The sequence below is a fragment of the Podarcis gaigeae genome (assembly GCF_964106915.1).
Source record: "Podarcis gaigeae genome assembly, chromosome: 8".
NCBI lineage: Eukaryota > Metazoa > Chordata > Lepidosauria > Squamata > Lacertidae > Podarcis > Podarcis gaigeae.
Window position 1 is genome coordinate 4,511,550 of NC_139684.1, and position 13,186 is coordinate 4,524,735.

The window sequence follows — 13,186 nt, forward strand, 5'->3', positions numbered from 1 at the left end:
AGCTCATACCTAGAACTAACTTAGTTGGTCTTTAAGGTGCTACTGGAAGGAATTCCCCCGGAATGTGGTGGACTTGCCTTCCTGGGAGGTTTTTATTAAGAAGAGGCTGGGTGGCCACCTGGCATGCATGCTTTCATTCCTGCATTGCAGGGGGTTGGACCCTCGGGGTTCTTCTATGCTTCATGCCTTTTGCTTGTCTGCAGGGATTTCCTGAACAAAACCAGCAGCAACCGTTGCATTAGGATCCCTGGCGCCTGCAAATCTCAGGCTCTTCTTCACTAAGAGGCCGCCGGAGCTGTGCGCGTTCCGGGTGCCGGGAATCGTCCTCCCGACCAAAGGGAGGACTCAGCGCGGGATCCGCCGGCCGGGTTTTCCTTCTCTCCCTCCCCTTCCAAAGTCACGGGCGGCTCCGGAGAGGGGAGAGCGCCGCGCATGCGCAAATGCGCCCGAGGCCTGAGGCCTGGCTGGATTCCGGCGAGAGGTTCCGGGGCTTCGGTCCGGCGTTGAGCCCCCTCGCCTTTTTTCTCTGGCCGGAGGTGGGTGAGAAATAGCTGCTCCTTCTCTGGGTCCAGAAAGAGGTTCCGATATCAAGCGCTCCTTTCTGACGGAAGCTCCAGATTTGGCGGAAGGGGGGGGGCAGAAGACTCTCTGGGCGCTTTGTACATGCTCAGGGGCTCTTTTGGCTGCTGCTCTTCGAACTTGGGTGTTTGTGAGCGGCTTCAGTGGCCTTGGTCAGAGGTTGGAGAGAGCGACGGGGTAATCCTATAATTTTTAGGTACAACCCTCTGAGGTATGTTAGGCTGAAAGCAAATTACTGGTCCCATATCATCCACTGAACTTCGAGAATAATCAGAGATTTTAACCTGGGTCATACTTTAACCCAGTGGTTCTTAACCTGGTCTGGGCACAGGCCCCTTGGAGAATCCGGTGAAAGCCACGGACTCCCTCCCTAGAAATATGCACATATGCACACAAATATACACACAAAACTCGCCATGTGGTTGGTTTTTTTTATTGCATCAGTTTGATGGTGTATTGTTTTGTGTTGATTTTTGTGCCTGATTCATAGGTCAAGGAGATAATGACTCGATTGGAGTAAGTGAGCAAAATGGGGGCATTGGCTCTGTATGCACATTGTTGTTTTCATTTGATGGCTGAACATGTGCTTAACACGGGTAAGAAGCAGATTATTTCACACTGTTTACTCTTTCTTTATCCTTCCCTAGCAGCAAGAATGTGGAGCCGTAAGAGTTTATTGTGCCAGCGCTAGTGGCAGAGACATACGACCTAGACATGTCTTACCGAGGCACCGAGCGAGACTTCCAAACCTCGGCGCGGAGGATGGGGACCTCTCTGCTTTTTCAGCTGTCGGTCCATGAGAGAGAACTAGACCTGGTCTTCCTGGACCACAGCTATGCCAAGCCATGGAGCGCCCACCCCGATGCCAGCAATGCCCGTCCCACTCGTCTGCTGTTCGTCACTCCTAAGAGACACCAAGATAGCAACACCATGTGAGTTTTACTTTTATGTGAGAGTTACCAGGGATATTTTGTGTGCAGGTATCTGTAATTGCTTTATTTGCCACCCTTCTTCTGAGGATTTGCATGTGCTTCTTTCAAACTAAGCTGAAAGGTTGAGCAGTGGCACCAACACTTATGCTGGACCAGGAGATGGGAACTTCCTGCAGGAACTTCCTGCCGCCAATCAGAAGCCATGATTTGGTTTTCGAATGTTTTGGAAGTCGAACAGGCTTCCAGAATGGATTCTGTTCCATTTCCAAGGTACGACTGTAGTAGAATGCCGGCTTTTGCCTGCCGAAGGGCCCAGGCACAGGGCTGGCCCATCCATGAGGTAGACTGAAGCAGCTGCCTTAGGTAGCAGAATCCAAGGGGCTCCTCCATGGGCAGACCTGTCTTGCCACTGAAGAAGCGAGGAGAAGTGGCTGCGGCAGCTTCTGAGTTCTAGTGAGATTTCGCCGGAAGCCACAGCTGCATAACATTGCTAAGCAAGGCTTTGGTAGAGATGGTAAAGGGGGTGCATAGCATGCACAGGGCAGCACCTAACTCTTTTGCCTCAGGTGAAATGGGAAGGGCCACCCCGGCAAGAAATAACCCCCTCAAGCATCATCTCCAGGGAGTGCTGGGGAAGACTCCCCATCTGAAATCCTGGAGATCCACTGTCAACCAATGTAGACAAAGCCGAGCTAGCAGGACCTTTGTTCCGATTCAGCTTCCCATTTACCCCAGCTTACCCATTTAACCAGAGCTCCCTTTTTGCTCAATGTGATCCTTTGTATTGCAGGTACATATAGCTTTTATGGGGTGGGAAACGGAGGCTGATTGCTCTATTCCATGACATGTCCTTGCCTTGTCTGCTTTCAGTGAGGCAGATGTTCCCATTGATGTGGAAACAGTGACTCCCACACCTCTTCCACTCTACGACAACCAGAAAGCCCGCACTGTGATGAATGAGTGTGAGCGCCATGTGATATTTGCCCGCACAGACACTGATACGCCACCTCCACCTGATGACTGGGAGGAGCATATGAACAGGTAATAAATTGGGGAGTGGACAGAATATTGTTTTATGCTTTGGTGGTGCCATTTCCTTTTTTCTTTTTTTTTTCTTTTTCTTTTTTTCTTGCTTTTTGAGCCTGGAGATCATTTGGGACTAGGCAGTGTTCAGGGTTCTGCAAGTCGGCTTTAATTCCAAAATCCTTGGGTAGTGAATGCAGATCATTGTTGCAAGGTGTGTGTAGACATTTTGGGTTAGCAGTGGGCCTTGGGAGAGTGCATGTGTGTTTGCCAAACGTTTTTGTGGTTAACTTGCAACTGCTTCATACAGGATGATTTCCTGCCTGGATATCACATCAATGAATGAAAACTGTGACTTATTTAGATAGTGGTTCAGTCCTGGCTTATTCTTGCCAACCGTAGTTATAGACATGCCACAGGAAACTCTGGTTAGTTTAAGAACACAGGCTTCTGATCTCCATTTTTGGCAGGTAAAAGAGGAGAGAATGCAGGGGAGTGGGTGAGTCCAGGGCTCACAATTGCCCATTCTTGTAGCATCAAACCATGGTTTCCTCTTCCATCTGATCTAGGCCACAATCAGTACTCTTTGGGTGCCTCCAGCTGCAGTTTTGTTTAACATGAGCAGGGGTGAGGAACTTCAGGCTCTGGGGGCTGAAGGTGGCCCTCCAAGACTCTCTAGCTGGCCCTTGGGACTCCCCCAGGCCACACCCTCACTGCCCTACTGCACCATCCTTGGTGGCTTTTGCCTGGCTGAAATGTCTTTTTGAACTCTCATAATGTGTTTTGACTGCCCAGATTGAGAACAGAGAGGTGTGTTCAAATGTATCTAGAAACTGTCCTTTTCTACAAAAGTCATATTTGTGTGAACTGCTCCACCTACTTTTGCTTGTGGTTCTGCCCATGATTTGCATGTGAGAATTCTGCCCTCAGGCTGACCTTGAAGGTGAACTGCTAACTTGATTTTTTCCTTTGCAGATCTGGCTGGACAATAGCCCAGAATAAGCTGTTCAATAAAATCCTCAAAGCTTTACAGTCTGACAGGCTGGCCCGGTTAGCCAATGAAGGGGTAAGAATAGCATTGCTCTTGCTCTGCCCTCTTCTGGGCTTCTAGTCCCTCTGACAGGTTGCCCATTTTATTAAATGTTTGGTGCCCTTTGTATCTCTGTGTTTTGTCCCATGAAGTCGGGAAGGTCTCATCTCTACTTTGACATCTCAGACATAGGCATTGTAACTCCAGGCTTTGTCACTGCTGTTTTGTTCTGCAGTCAGCACACTTTGTTATGCAACCTCACTTTGGGTCCTTCTCCTCTGTTTTCCAACAGGCTTGCAACGAACCGGTGCTCAGGAGGATAGCAGTGGACAAATGTGCCCGGCGTGTCCGTCAGGCTTTGGCAAGCATCAGCTGGGATACCAAGCTGATCCAGTGGCTTCACTCGACGCTGGTGGAAACCCTTAGTTTGCCTATGCTGGCTGCTTACCTAGATGCCCTGCAGACTCTTAAAGGAAAGGTGAGTGAACATGATGTGTTGGGGAAGGGTTCCCCCCAAAAAAACTTTTTAATACTTCTTTCCATGTTTCTTCTTTAGGCAAAGCATTCTACTTAAAAGAAGGTGCCACCTCTTTTCCTTATAAACCAGTGGTTCCCAAACTCCCCCTCCCAACCACTTGACATTTTCTGAAGGTCTTAGTGGACCACTTTATCCTTTTTCTGTTTGTTGGGGCTATTGTAATGTGCTGTGCTAGATGTTGCCTGGTTTTGAAACACTGCTTTTATTGCTTTTATTTCTTACATATTGTATAGTATGACTGCATTGTGTATGCAATTAATTTGCATAATTTCAACCTTGTGTGGTTGAAAGGCATAAGGTTGAAATCCCACAAATTAATTGCACAGAAAACCTGGCGCAAAAAGAAGCCTTGCTTACTGGACTCTAGGATGCTTTCATAGGATGTCTTGGGACTGTCTGAGTTCCCATTTAAGCATTCCAGAGCCTGGTAAGCAAAGTAGAGAGCTTGGGAGGCAAGCATGGTTCCATGGGGGACGTTCCAAGAGTGTGGTTTGAGTATGCACATTTTTGCATGTGCACCTCATCTGTGAAACGTAACCCCCATGCAAGGCCTGATCATACTATACCACAATTTGAATTCCATATAATTCTAATTGTAAATGAATGCTGACCTTTCAGGTTAATGCTACTTAAGTGCTAGGAAAAGAGCGAACACAAATCTCTCCTTTAAGATACTGTAGGTTTGAATTCCTGTGTGTGTTTGTTTGGGAGTAATACTCATGTATAAGCTACTCATGTATAAATCTCTCAGCTGTTATCCTTTATAAGGGAAGTGGAAGCTAGAGAGCCTTTTTGCTTCAGGAGGTCTCTAGTCGTCATCCGCCACCCCTATTTGGCAGCCCTTAACCATTGATGTACTAATAATAGTGAACCAGCTATAGAGTCCCAATGTCTTCCTGTCACTATGCAGAGTGGATGTCTGTGTTCTGGAGTTCCATCACATGCTTATCAATGTGTTTCAGATTCCCATCCTCATCGATCGGATGCTGTTGTCCTCGACTGCAAAGACAGGAGCGGCAGGAGCTGAGGCCCTCTCCCTCTTGCTGAAGCGACCATGGGATCCAGCCATAGGTGTCCTTTCACATAACAAACCAGTAAGTGTTTTGTGGGCCATCAGGAAGAGGAGGGGGTCCTGGGTTTTATTTCTGTGCTGCTGCTGCTGTTTTTCATTTTTATTTTAAGAGTAGGTTCACATGCAAACATGCCAGCTCCCGGAATGCAGCTATCAGCCACTTTGTTCCTCCTTATTCTTGGCTGTAGCTTGTGGTTAGCGAGGAGAGAGCTTTAGCCACAATACAAAGTTCAGACAACACATTAAGCCAAACCTTGGCCTAGATAATGAGATGAGCTGAGAGGGCACTCTGTTGCAGTGGGCTTTTGCCAGGAGAAGGAAGAGAGCAGACACGTGGAAATGGAGGTGGCTGGGAGCTAGCAGATAACAGAGATAAAAATTGAGGTTTAAAAAGGCCATTGCTTGTTCCCCTCTGAATTAGTCAGTTGGGGGAGGGCAGCAGATATATTTAGCTGCTAAATTGCGAAAAGGCTGGTGGTTTTAAAATCCCAAAGACAGTACAGAATGTCTTCCCTTGGCTGAAGACAGCTTTGGTTGTCAAGACTTAAACTGTATCTCAGCAGAGCAACCGTGTTTGGAGACGTGGTTGTTGAAGGGGCTGGAGCCTCTTTGAGAAGCAGCTTTTTTAAAACCTCTTGGATTTGTTTGTTTTCCCAAGAGCAAGTTGCCTGGTTCTCCCCTCATCCTGTTGGCATCTTCTGGACCCTCCAATTCAATGTTTCCCACTTCTCGGCGGCATCGATTCTGGCAGTCACAACTCTCTTGCTTGGGAAAGGTTTGTGTCTCTTCACCACCCTGTTCTCATTCTCCTACAGCAAGCTATGTCCCCTCCTTCCCCGCCTTCAGTGCAGTTGCAGGGACCCCACAGACTCCTGTAGACTCACATTCCCTTCTTGGATTGGATTTAGATGGAAAACAAGTGTAGAATAACCATTTGCGGGAGAGGGAGATCAGGCACACATGAAAGTGGAAGTACTGGGAAATCCCTGGGCAGGTAACAGGTGAATGGGGGACACTTCTGGGCGTCATGTCAACAGTGTGATGCAGCAGCAAAAAATGCTAATGCAATTCTAGGCTGCGTCAACAGAAGTATAGTATCCAGAACAAGGGAAGTAATAGTACCACTCTAGTCTGCCTTAGTAAGACCCCGCCTTGAATACTATGCCCAGTTCTGGGCACCACAGTCTGAGAAGGATATTGAAAAGCTGGAATGTGCAGAAGGTGGTGGCCAAGATGATAAAGAGCCTGGAAACCAAGCCTGATGAGAAGCAGTTGAGGGAGTTAGCATGTTTAGCCTGCAAAAAAAGAAGATTGAGAGGAGATAGTCATCTTCAGATATCTCAAGGGCTGTCACTGTCACATGGAAGATGGAGCAAGCTTGTTTTCCGCTGCTCTAGAGGGTAGGATCCGAAGCAGTGGCTTCAAATGACAAGAAAGAAAATTCTGACTTAACATTGGGAATAACTTTCTGATGGTAAGAACTCTTTTGACAGTGGACTGGGCTTCCTAAGAAGGTGGTGGACTGCTCTTCATTGGAGGTTTTTAAGCAGAGGTTGGCTGGCCAATCTGTCATGGATTCTTTAGCTGTGGTTCCTGCATTGCAGGGGACGCGGGTGGCGCTGTGGGTAAAACCTCAGTGCCTAGGAGTTGCTGATCGCAGGGTCGGCGGTTCGAATCCCCGTGGCGGGGTGAGCTCCCGTCGTTCGGTCCCAGCTCCTGCCCACCTAGCAGTTCGAAAGCACCCCTAAGTGCAAGTACATAAATAGGTACCGCTTCATAGCGGGAAGGTAAACGGCATTTCCGTGTGTGGCGCTGGTGCTGGCTTGCCAGATGCCGCTTAGTCACGCTGGCCACGTGACCCGGAAGTGTCTCCGGACAGCGCTGGCTCCCAGCCTCTTGAGCGAGATGAGCGCGCAACCCTAGAGTCGGACACGACTGGCCCGTACGGGCAGGGGTACCTTTACCTTTACCTTACCTGCATTGCAGGGGGGTTGAACTAGATGACTTTTAGAGTCTCTTCCAATTCCACAGTTCTGTAGGGTATTTGTAATCCCACATCAGGCATGAAATGTCTGGTATGGTTGGGGGGATTCAGCCCAACACCATATAAAAAGCTAGAACCATATTGAGGTGGAGTAGGACACTCCAGATATTTACAAACTCAACAGTTTGCAGAGTCCCAGATCTTTGTGTTTTCGCCCTCCAGTGATATTCACAGATGTAACTTTTGGTTGCAATATAACTTGGACTGTGATAGAATTGCTGTTTAATCTGCTTGTCTTTGCTTGTCTTGCAGGTGATCCCTGTTGCTACCCATTTAATGAATAACGGCAGTGGTGTTGGAGTGTTGCAGTGCCTGGAGCACATGATTGGTGCTGTGAGAGGCAAAGTTATGGAGGTGGGTACAGGAGTAGCTAAATCCAAGTAGTAGTGTTGAACTTCCCTCGAGCTTCTATAAATCCAAAACTTTTCACTTGGGTATGCGTGGCTTCCAGTTTGGAAATTACTTAACTTTTGAATTTCCTGTCTTCCCTTTCTTTTCCAGATCCACAACCATTTCTCTCACAAACCAGTAATCCTCATTGGCTGGAACACAGGAGCTCTGGTGGCCTGTCATGTATGTCGCTCTCTTGTCTATACCTCCAGTATTACTATACTAGTTTACTGCAGGAAATCGCAGCAGTGTGGTACGTGCAGAATAAAATCCAGAAGGGAAACAAAGGCATAGGATCTGAAAGTAGAGTATTCTTCTCCCCAGCTTTCCCCAACCTGAAACCTTCCAGCTGCTTAGGAAAACAGCACACATCAGCCCCAGGCAGCACAGCTTGGTTGTCCTAGCAGGGCCTGATGAGAATTATCGTAGAATCAGAATTGTAGAGTTGGAAGGGTATTGATTGTCAAGAGCTTGTCCTACACTCGATAAGGACCCTAGCAGAGACACGTGCCCAACTGGCATGTTCTCTCCCTCCTGGTCGTTAGGGAGCTTCAAAAGCTTTCTTCTGCCCGAACATCACAGCGACCAATGCCAACAGACACCGGCACGCTTAGGGATCTGCAGAGTGTTCGCAGTTTGCGTAACAGACCTCAGCAACTCAGCATTTTTGCTAATCTACTTTATTTACATATAAACCCACACGGAGCACTGCAACATGGCTCCCTCTCTCTCTAGCATCAGACAGCAAAGAGAAAAAACAAAGGACAATAGTCCCACTTCACGGAACACAGTAACACAAACATCCTGTCTCCGTCACTTTCCACTTTGTGGAGCCAAAACATACACCGCCATGTGATAGACAAAAATCCCATGACTGCAATCACGGAGCAGGAATTCTAACATCAGTGTCAAGCTCACTGGTCAGTAATTACCTGTGTCTCCTTCCCCTTCCCCTTTTTGAAGATGGGGACAACAATTACCTGCTTCCAGTCTGCAGGGACGTCACCTGTTTTCCATGAGTTCTCAAAGATCATAGACAAAGGCTCTGAGATTACAGCCACAAGCTCCTTTAGTACCCTTGGATGCAGCTCAAAACATCTGGAGAGCAGCAGATTTGGGAAGGCTGTGTTAGTCTAAGCAAGCTCCTCTAACAATGCAAGCAGTACTTCCAGGGTTTCTTGGAAGAGGAACTAACTGTTAAACCACTCTGAGAATTGCAGCTCTGTGAGGAGAATAGGGGTCTCCTAACACCTCTCGGCATCCTTAACAAACCACAGTTCACAGGATTCTTTGGGGGCATGGCAGTGCTTTAAATGTATAGTGCAGATATAGGGGCCTTTAAGATTCTAGGTGTACTGTACTGACTCTGCATTTTGGAAAGAGTGAGCACATGCATTAGGAAGGAAAAGTCTGGTTTTATTCTTTGTTGTACTTGAAAAGCAAATACAACTGTAACAGATTAGCCACAGAATCATCTTTCCTGACTACTGGGCATGGATTGCCAGTTGAGCTACATAGTCCTAGAGTAATAGAATTGTAGAGTTGGTTTGGACCCCGAGGGTCATCTAGTCCAACCCCCTGTAATGGAGGAATCTCAACTAGTTCATACATGGCAGGTGGCCATCCAACCTCTGCTTAAACACCTCCAGGGAAGGAGACTCCACCGCCTTCCAAGGGAGTCTGTTCCACTGTCAAACAGCTCTTGCTTGAAGTTCTTGAAGCCATTGGTTTGGGTCGTACCCTCTGGAGCTGGAGAAAACAAGCTCCATGTGGCAACCCTTGAGATATTAGAAGATGGCTATCATATCTCCTCTCAGTTTTTTATTTACTAGGCTAAACATATCCTGTAGTAGTCATAGAAATGTGACCCCTTTGTTTCCATGTCTAGGTTTCAGTGATGGAGGATGTCAGTGCTGTTGTGTGTCTTGGGTTCCCTCTCTTAACTGTGGATGGGCCCAGAGGGGTAAGCATGAAATTGCTAAATTTGAAATTGTCAGCTAATAAACTGGTTTTACAGCATGGCGTGAGGAGTGGATTGTTTTTTTGGCTCCATTACCAACAACATACCAGGAATGCTTTGCATATTGGTTCCCTACTTTAAAAATATGTAGCAGATATGAAGGCTGCTCTTGCATTCTGCCCAGCAAAGTGTGCCCTCCTTATCACTTCTAAAACTAAGAGATGTGTTGTTTTGCGCAACAGGATGTTGATGACCCACTTCTGGACATGAAGACTCCAGTTCTTTTTGTGATTGGTCAGAACTCCCTTCAGTGCAATAGTGAAGCCATGGAAGATTTCCGGGAGAAGCTTCGAGCTGAGAACAGCCTAGTCGTGGTTGGAGGAGCTGATGATAATCTGAGGTGTGTTCAGCCAGGGCGAGTTTATTGCTAGATCTAGGCCATGAGGTTCTTTGTTAAAAAAAGAACCTTGGTAGGGAAACTGTATGTTGACCTGCAAAGTTAAAACTGCTTCCTGCTTAGAGGTTTTAAACCACTTTTGTAAACCACTTTGAAGTTTTTTTTTTTGCAATCAAGCAGTGTATAAATTTTGTTAAATAAATAAATAATGAATAAAACTCTGGAACTTGCTCCCCCCCTCCAAGGAATCAGCGATGGCCACTTGCCTGGATGGCCTTAAAAGTAGATTAGACAAATTAATGGAGGAGTGGGCTGTCAGTTGCTACTAGCTATGATGGCTATGCTCTGCCTCCATAGTTGGAGGCAACAATGCTTCTGAATACCCGTTCCTGGAAACCCAAAATGGGGAGAATGTGCTTGTGCTCCAGTGCTGCTTGCGAGTTTCCCTCAGGGATCTGGGTGGCCCCTGTGAGAACAGGAGGCTGGACTAGGTGGGCCATTGCTCTGATCCAGCAGGTTCTTAATGTTCTTAGAGTGGGTCTGGGGAAATTTTTTCAGCCCATGGACCACTCTCTTTTCTGGGCAATCTTTGGGGGCTGTATGCCCGTTGGTGGACAGAGCCAGAGGCAAAAATGGGTACAGCAAGGAATCTAAATCTTACTTTTGCACAGTAGCCTAGATGCAGATACTCTTCTCTATCCTTCATCTAGGCCAGCAGAAGGCATTATCAGAGTCCAGAGTTGCAAACTCTCAAGAAAGGTGCAAAGTAGGACTAGCAAGGGCTGTGAGCTGGGGAAAGAGTGTGGTGAAAAGCTTTGAGTGCTCCCATTTCCCCTCCCCCCCCCCAAAGCCGGAGGTTTCTCCATCCCTGCTGCAGAGAAACTCAAACAAATCTTGATTCAGGAGTGTCAACTTGAATAAAATGCGGGGGGGGGGGAGGTAAGCCCCGTTGCGCATAATCAGTCACATGATGTGGTGCATGCACACCATTTGAGTGGCAATGCCCAGCAACTTTGGGTAACCCACCCACCCCTCAAATATTCTGTGGGCGGTCAAAGGGACCTCGGCACCTAGGAGTTGGCATGTATGTCTTGATTTAAACTTTGAAATGACACCGGCGCACACATGAAGCTGCCTTAACACTGAGTCAGACTGCTAAGTCCCTCCATCCATCTGCCAGTGTCGTTCAAGCACCCCTTAGCTGGAGATGCCAGAGACTGGACCTGGAACTTTGTACGAAAAGCATCTGCCCATAATTCACTGCCATAAGTTAGGACGCTAAGGTACACAAGAAAATGGGGGCACAGAATGTGAACATCAGTTTGAACAATGGGGTGTGCGGTTCATATTGAACAGGCTAGCTTAGTCCCCTGGCATTTGCCAGTAGATTTAATCAGCATTCTTGGTGTTTGTATTTGGTGAAAAGCAAGTGTCGCTTCTAGTCAGTTAAGTCAAGTCAGCCTTGATTCCATGTAAATCCAGAGCAGGTTAGTTTGTCCAAAGTTGACAGAAACACCGGTAATACCAGATTGACCTTCAGGGGTAATCTGCCACTATCAGCTTTCTGACTGTGAATTGGGAAGGAGAAGGAAATCAAAGGAAGTGTGTGCTTTGACAGGTTTTCTGTTTTTTTTTAATAATAGGATTAGCAAAGCCAAAAAGAAATCAGAAGGCCTGACTCAGAGCATGGTGGACAGGTGTATACAGGTAAACAGATCTCCCTACATGACATAAATTATGAGGTCCTAATCACTTCTCTGTGCTAAATAATTTTGGCAAAAAGCCAACCCTAACCTGATGTCCTCCAGATGTTTTGGACTACAGGTCCCGTCAGCTGCAGCCAGTACTGCCATATGGTACTGGGACTGATGGGAGCTGTGGTCCAAAACGTAGAGGGTAGTTTCAACAGTGGAATAGGCTATCTTGGAAGGTGGTGGACTCTCCTCCATTGGAGGTTTTTAAACAGATTCAATGGCCCTCTGCCAGGGATTCCTGCATTGCAGGGGGTTGGACTGGATGACCCTTGAGGGTACCTTCCAACTCGACAATTCTATGATTTTATTCAACTCAGTCCTATTCTGAGTAGACTCACTGGAATTTATACACCTGTTAGTTCAAAGGTTAGTTCAACCTGTTAGTTCATTAAGTTCAATGGAACTACTCATAGTGGTGTAAGTACGGTGTAAGCCCTCACCTGACTCATCTAGCCACACTTCCGCATTTCAAGTCCTGCCCAGTCTACTCTTGGGTCTTGATGGGCAGAATCCAAAGCTTCTCAAACCCTTGTCTCTTCGTCTCTTGTCAGTTGCAAGAGAAACACTTGAACCTATTCAAAAGCAATTATGCCCACTTGAGACAAGAGTCACCACTGCTGGGAGGGAGCCAAGGGTGTCACAGGCTGGCAACAAAGCTGTGCCTGGGCAGGAAATGCTTTCAGGCCTCCAGCATAAGACTCTCTCTGCTGTTTTAGCAGGGTGCAAAAGTGCCATCACTCAGTCATGTGTGGAAGTCTACCAAGAGGCTGGTCACTCCTACCATAATTTCCTAATCTTCCATATGGCTTCCTGCTGCATTGCGTTTTCATCGCTGTGCTGCCACACAGTGGAAAGCAAATCTCTTTGGCAGAGGTCCTTCTGCAGGAACCAGCACATAATCCCTTCTATTGCTCTGAAGGCCCCCTTAGCACATTTCAGCACATTAAATTTTTTGTTGGCATAAGAATAGTAAAAGTAAGTATAAAGGGAAGGACTGGGAGTTGTGGCCTCGCATATATATATATATATATATATGCGCATATATATTTGCCAACTCACTCCCTCTCTCTATATATAAATAGAGAGAGAGAGTGTGTGATTGAGTTGGCAAATAATTTGAACTACAAGAAGTTTTATTTAGACCATTTGCACGTTTACTTTGTGGATGCTCTTAGGAGCCTAACCCCGTCTTCTTGCCTCTGCAGGATGAGATCGCTGACTTCCTAACTGGAGTGCTCACCCGGGCAGACAGCCATTCGGGCTCTGACCCTCGGGACCTAGACGCTGAGAAGAAGAAGAAAACGACACGTGACTTGGCCAGGCGGGATCTGTCCTTTGACATGCCAGAAAGAAGCAGCCGGCCGGCCTCCCCTGCAGCCAAGGTCCCGGCTTCACCTTCCGGGTCAGAGGTAATGACGGTGGTGGGGGAAGCATGTGTGCTTGCAAAGAGTTGCAGTGACAACAGCA

The 13,186-nt window shown here is 47.2% G+C and overlaps 1 protein-coding gene and 1 long non-coding RNA gene across 14 annotated transcripts in view; both read left to right on the forward strand.

The window, feature by feature from the left end:
* Positions 1-13,186, forward strand: part of LOC310851240 — a 984,470-nt gene that overhangs the window by 774,407 nt on the left and 196,877 nt on the right. The gene's annotated exons all lie outside the window — the stretch shown is intronic.
* KANSL3 (KAT8 regulatory NSL complex subunit 3) overlaps positions 1-13,186 on the forward strand; it is a 34,634-nt gene that overhangs the window by 667 nt on the left and 20,781 nt on the right. For 3 of the 13 annotated variants that reach the window (XR_014567557.1, XM_083753178.1, XM_083753181.1), the window contains exons 1-13: positions 401-536; positions 1,227-1,511; positions 2,382-2,552; positions 3,510-3,600; positions 3,857-4,042; positions 5,065-5,196; positions 5,833-5,949; positions 7,471-7,572; positions 7,720-7,791; positions 9,497-9,571; positions 9,811-9,968; positions 11,609-11,672; positions 12,925-13,128. Coding sequence is in view for 12 of the 13 variants with exons in the window: in XM_083753178.1 (XP_083609304.1) it covers positions 1,294-1,511; positions 2,382-2,552; positions 3,510-3,600; positions 3,857-4,042; positions 5,065-5,196; positions 5,833-5,949; positions 7,471-7,572; positions 7,720-7,791; positions 9,497-9,571; positions 9,811-9,968; positions 11,609-11,672; positions 12,925-13,128 (1,590 nt within the window). In the remaining variant the exon portion in view is untranslated. Of the gene's footprint in view, positions 1-203; positions 541-1,226; positions 1,512-2,381; positions 2,553-3,509; positions 3,601-3,856; positions 4,043-5,064; positions 5,197-5,832; positions 5,950-7,470; positions 7,573-7,719; positions 7,792-9,496; positions 9,572-9,810; positions 9,969-11,608; positions 11,673-12,924; positions 13,129-13,186 lie in introns of those variants that run through there. The other 10 variants (XM_083753183.1, XM_083753180.1, XM_083753188.1 and 7 more) reach the window with 6 other exon arrangements.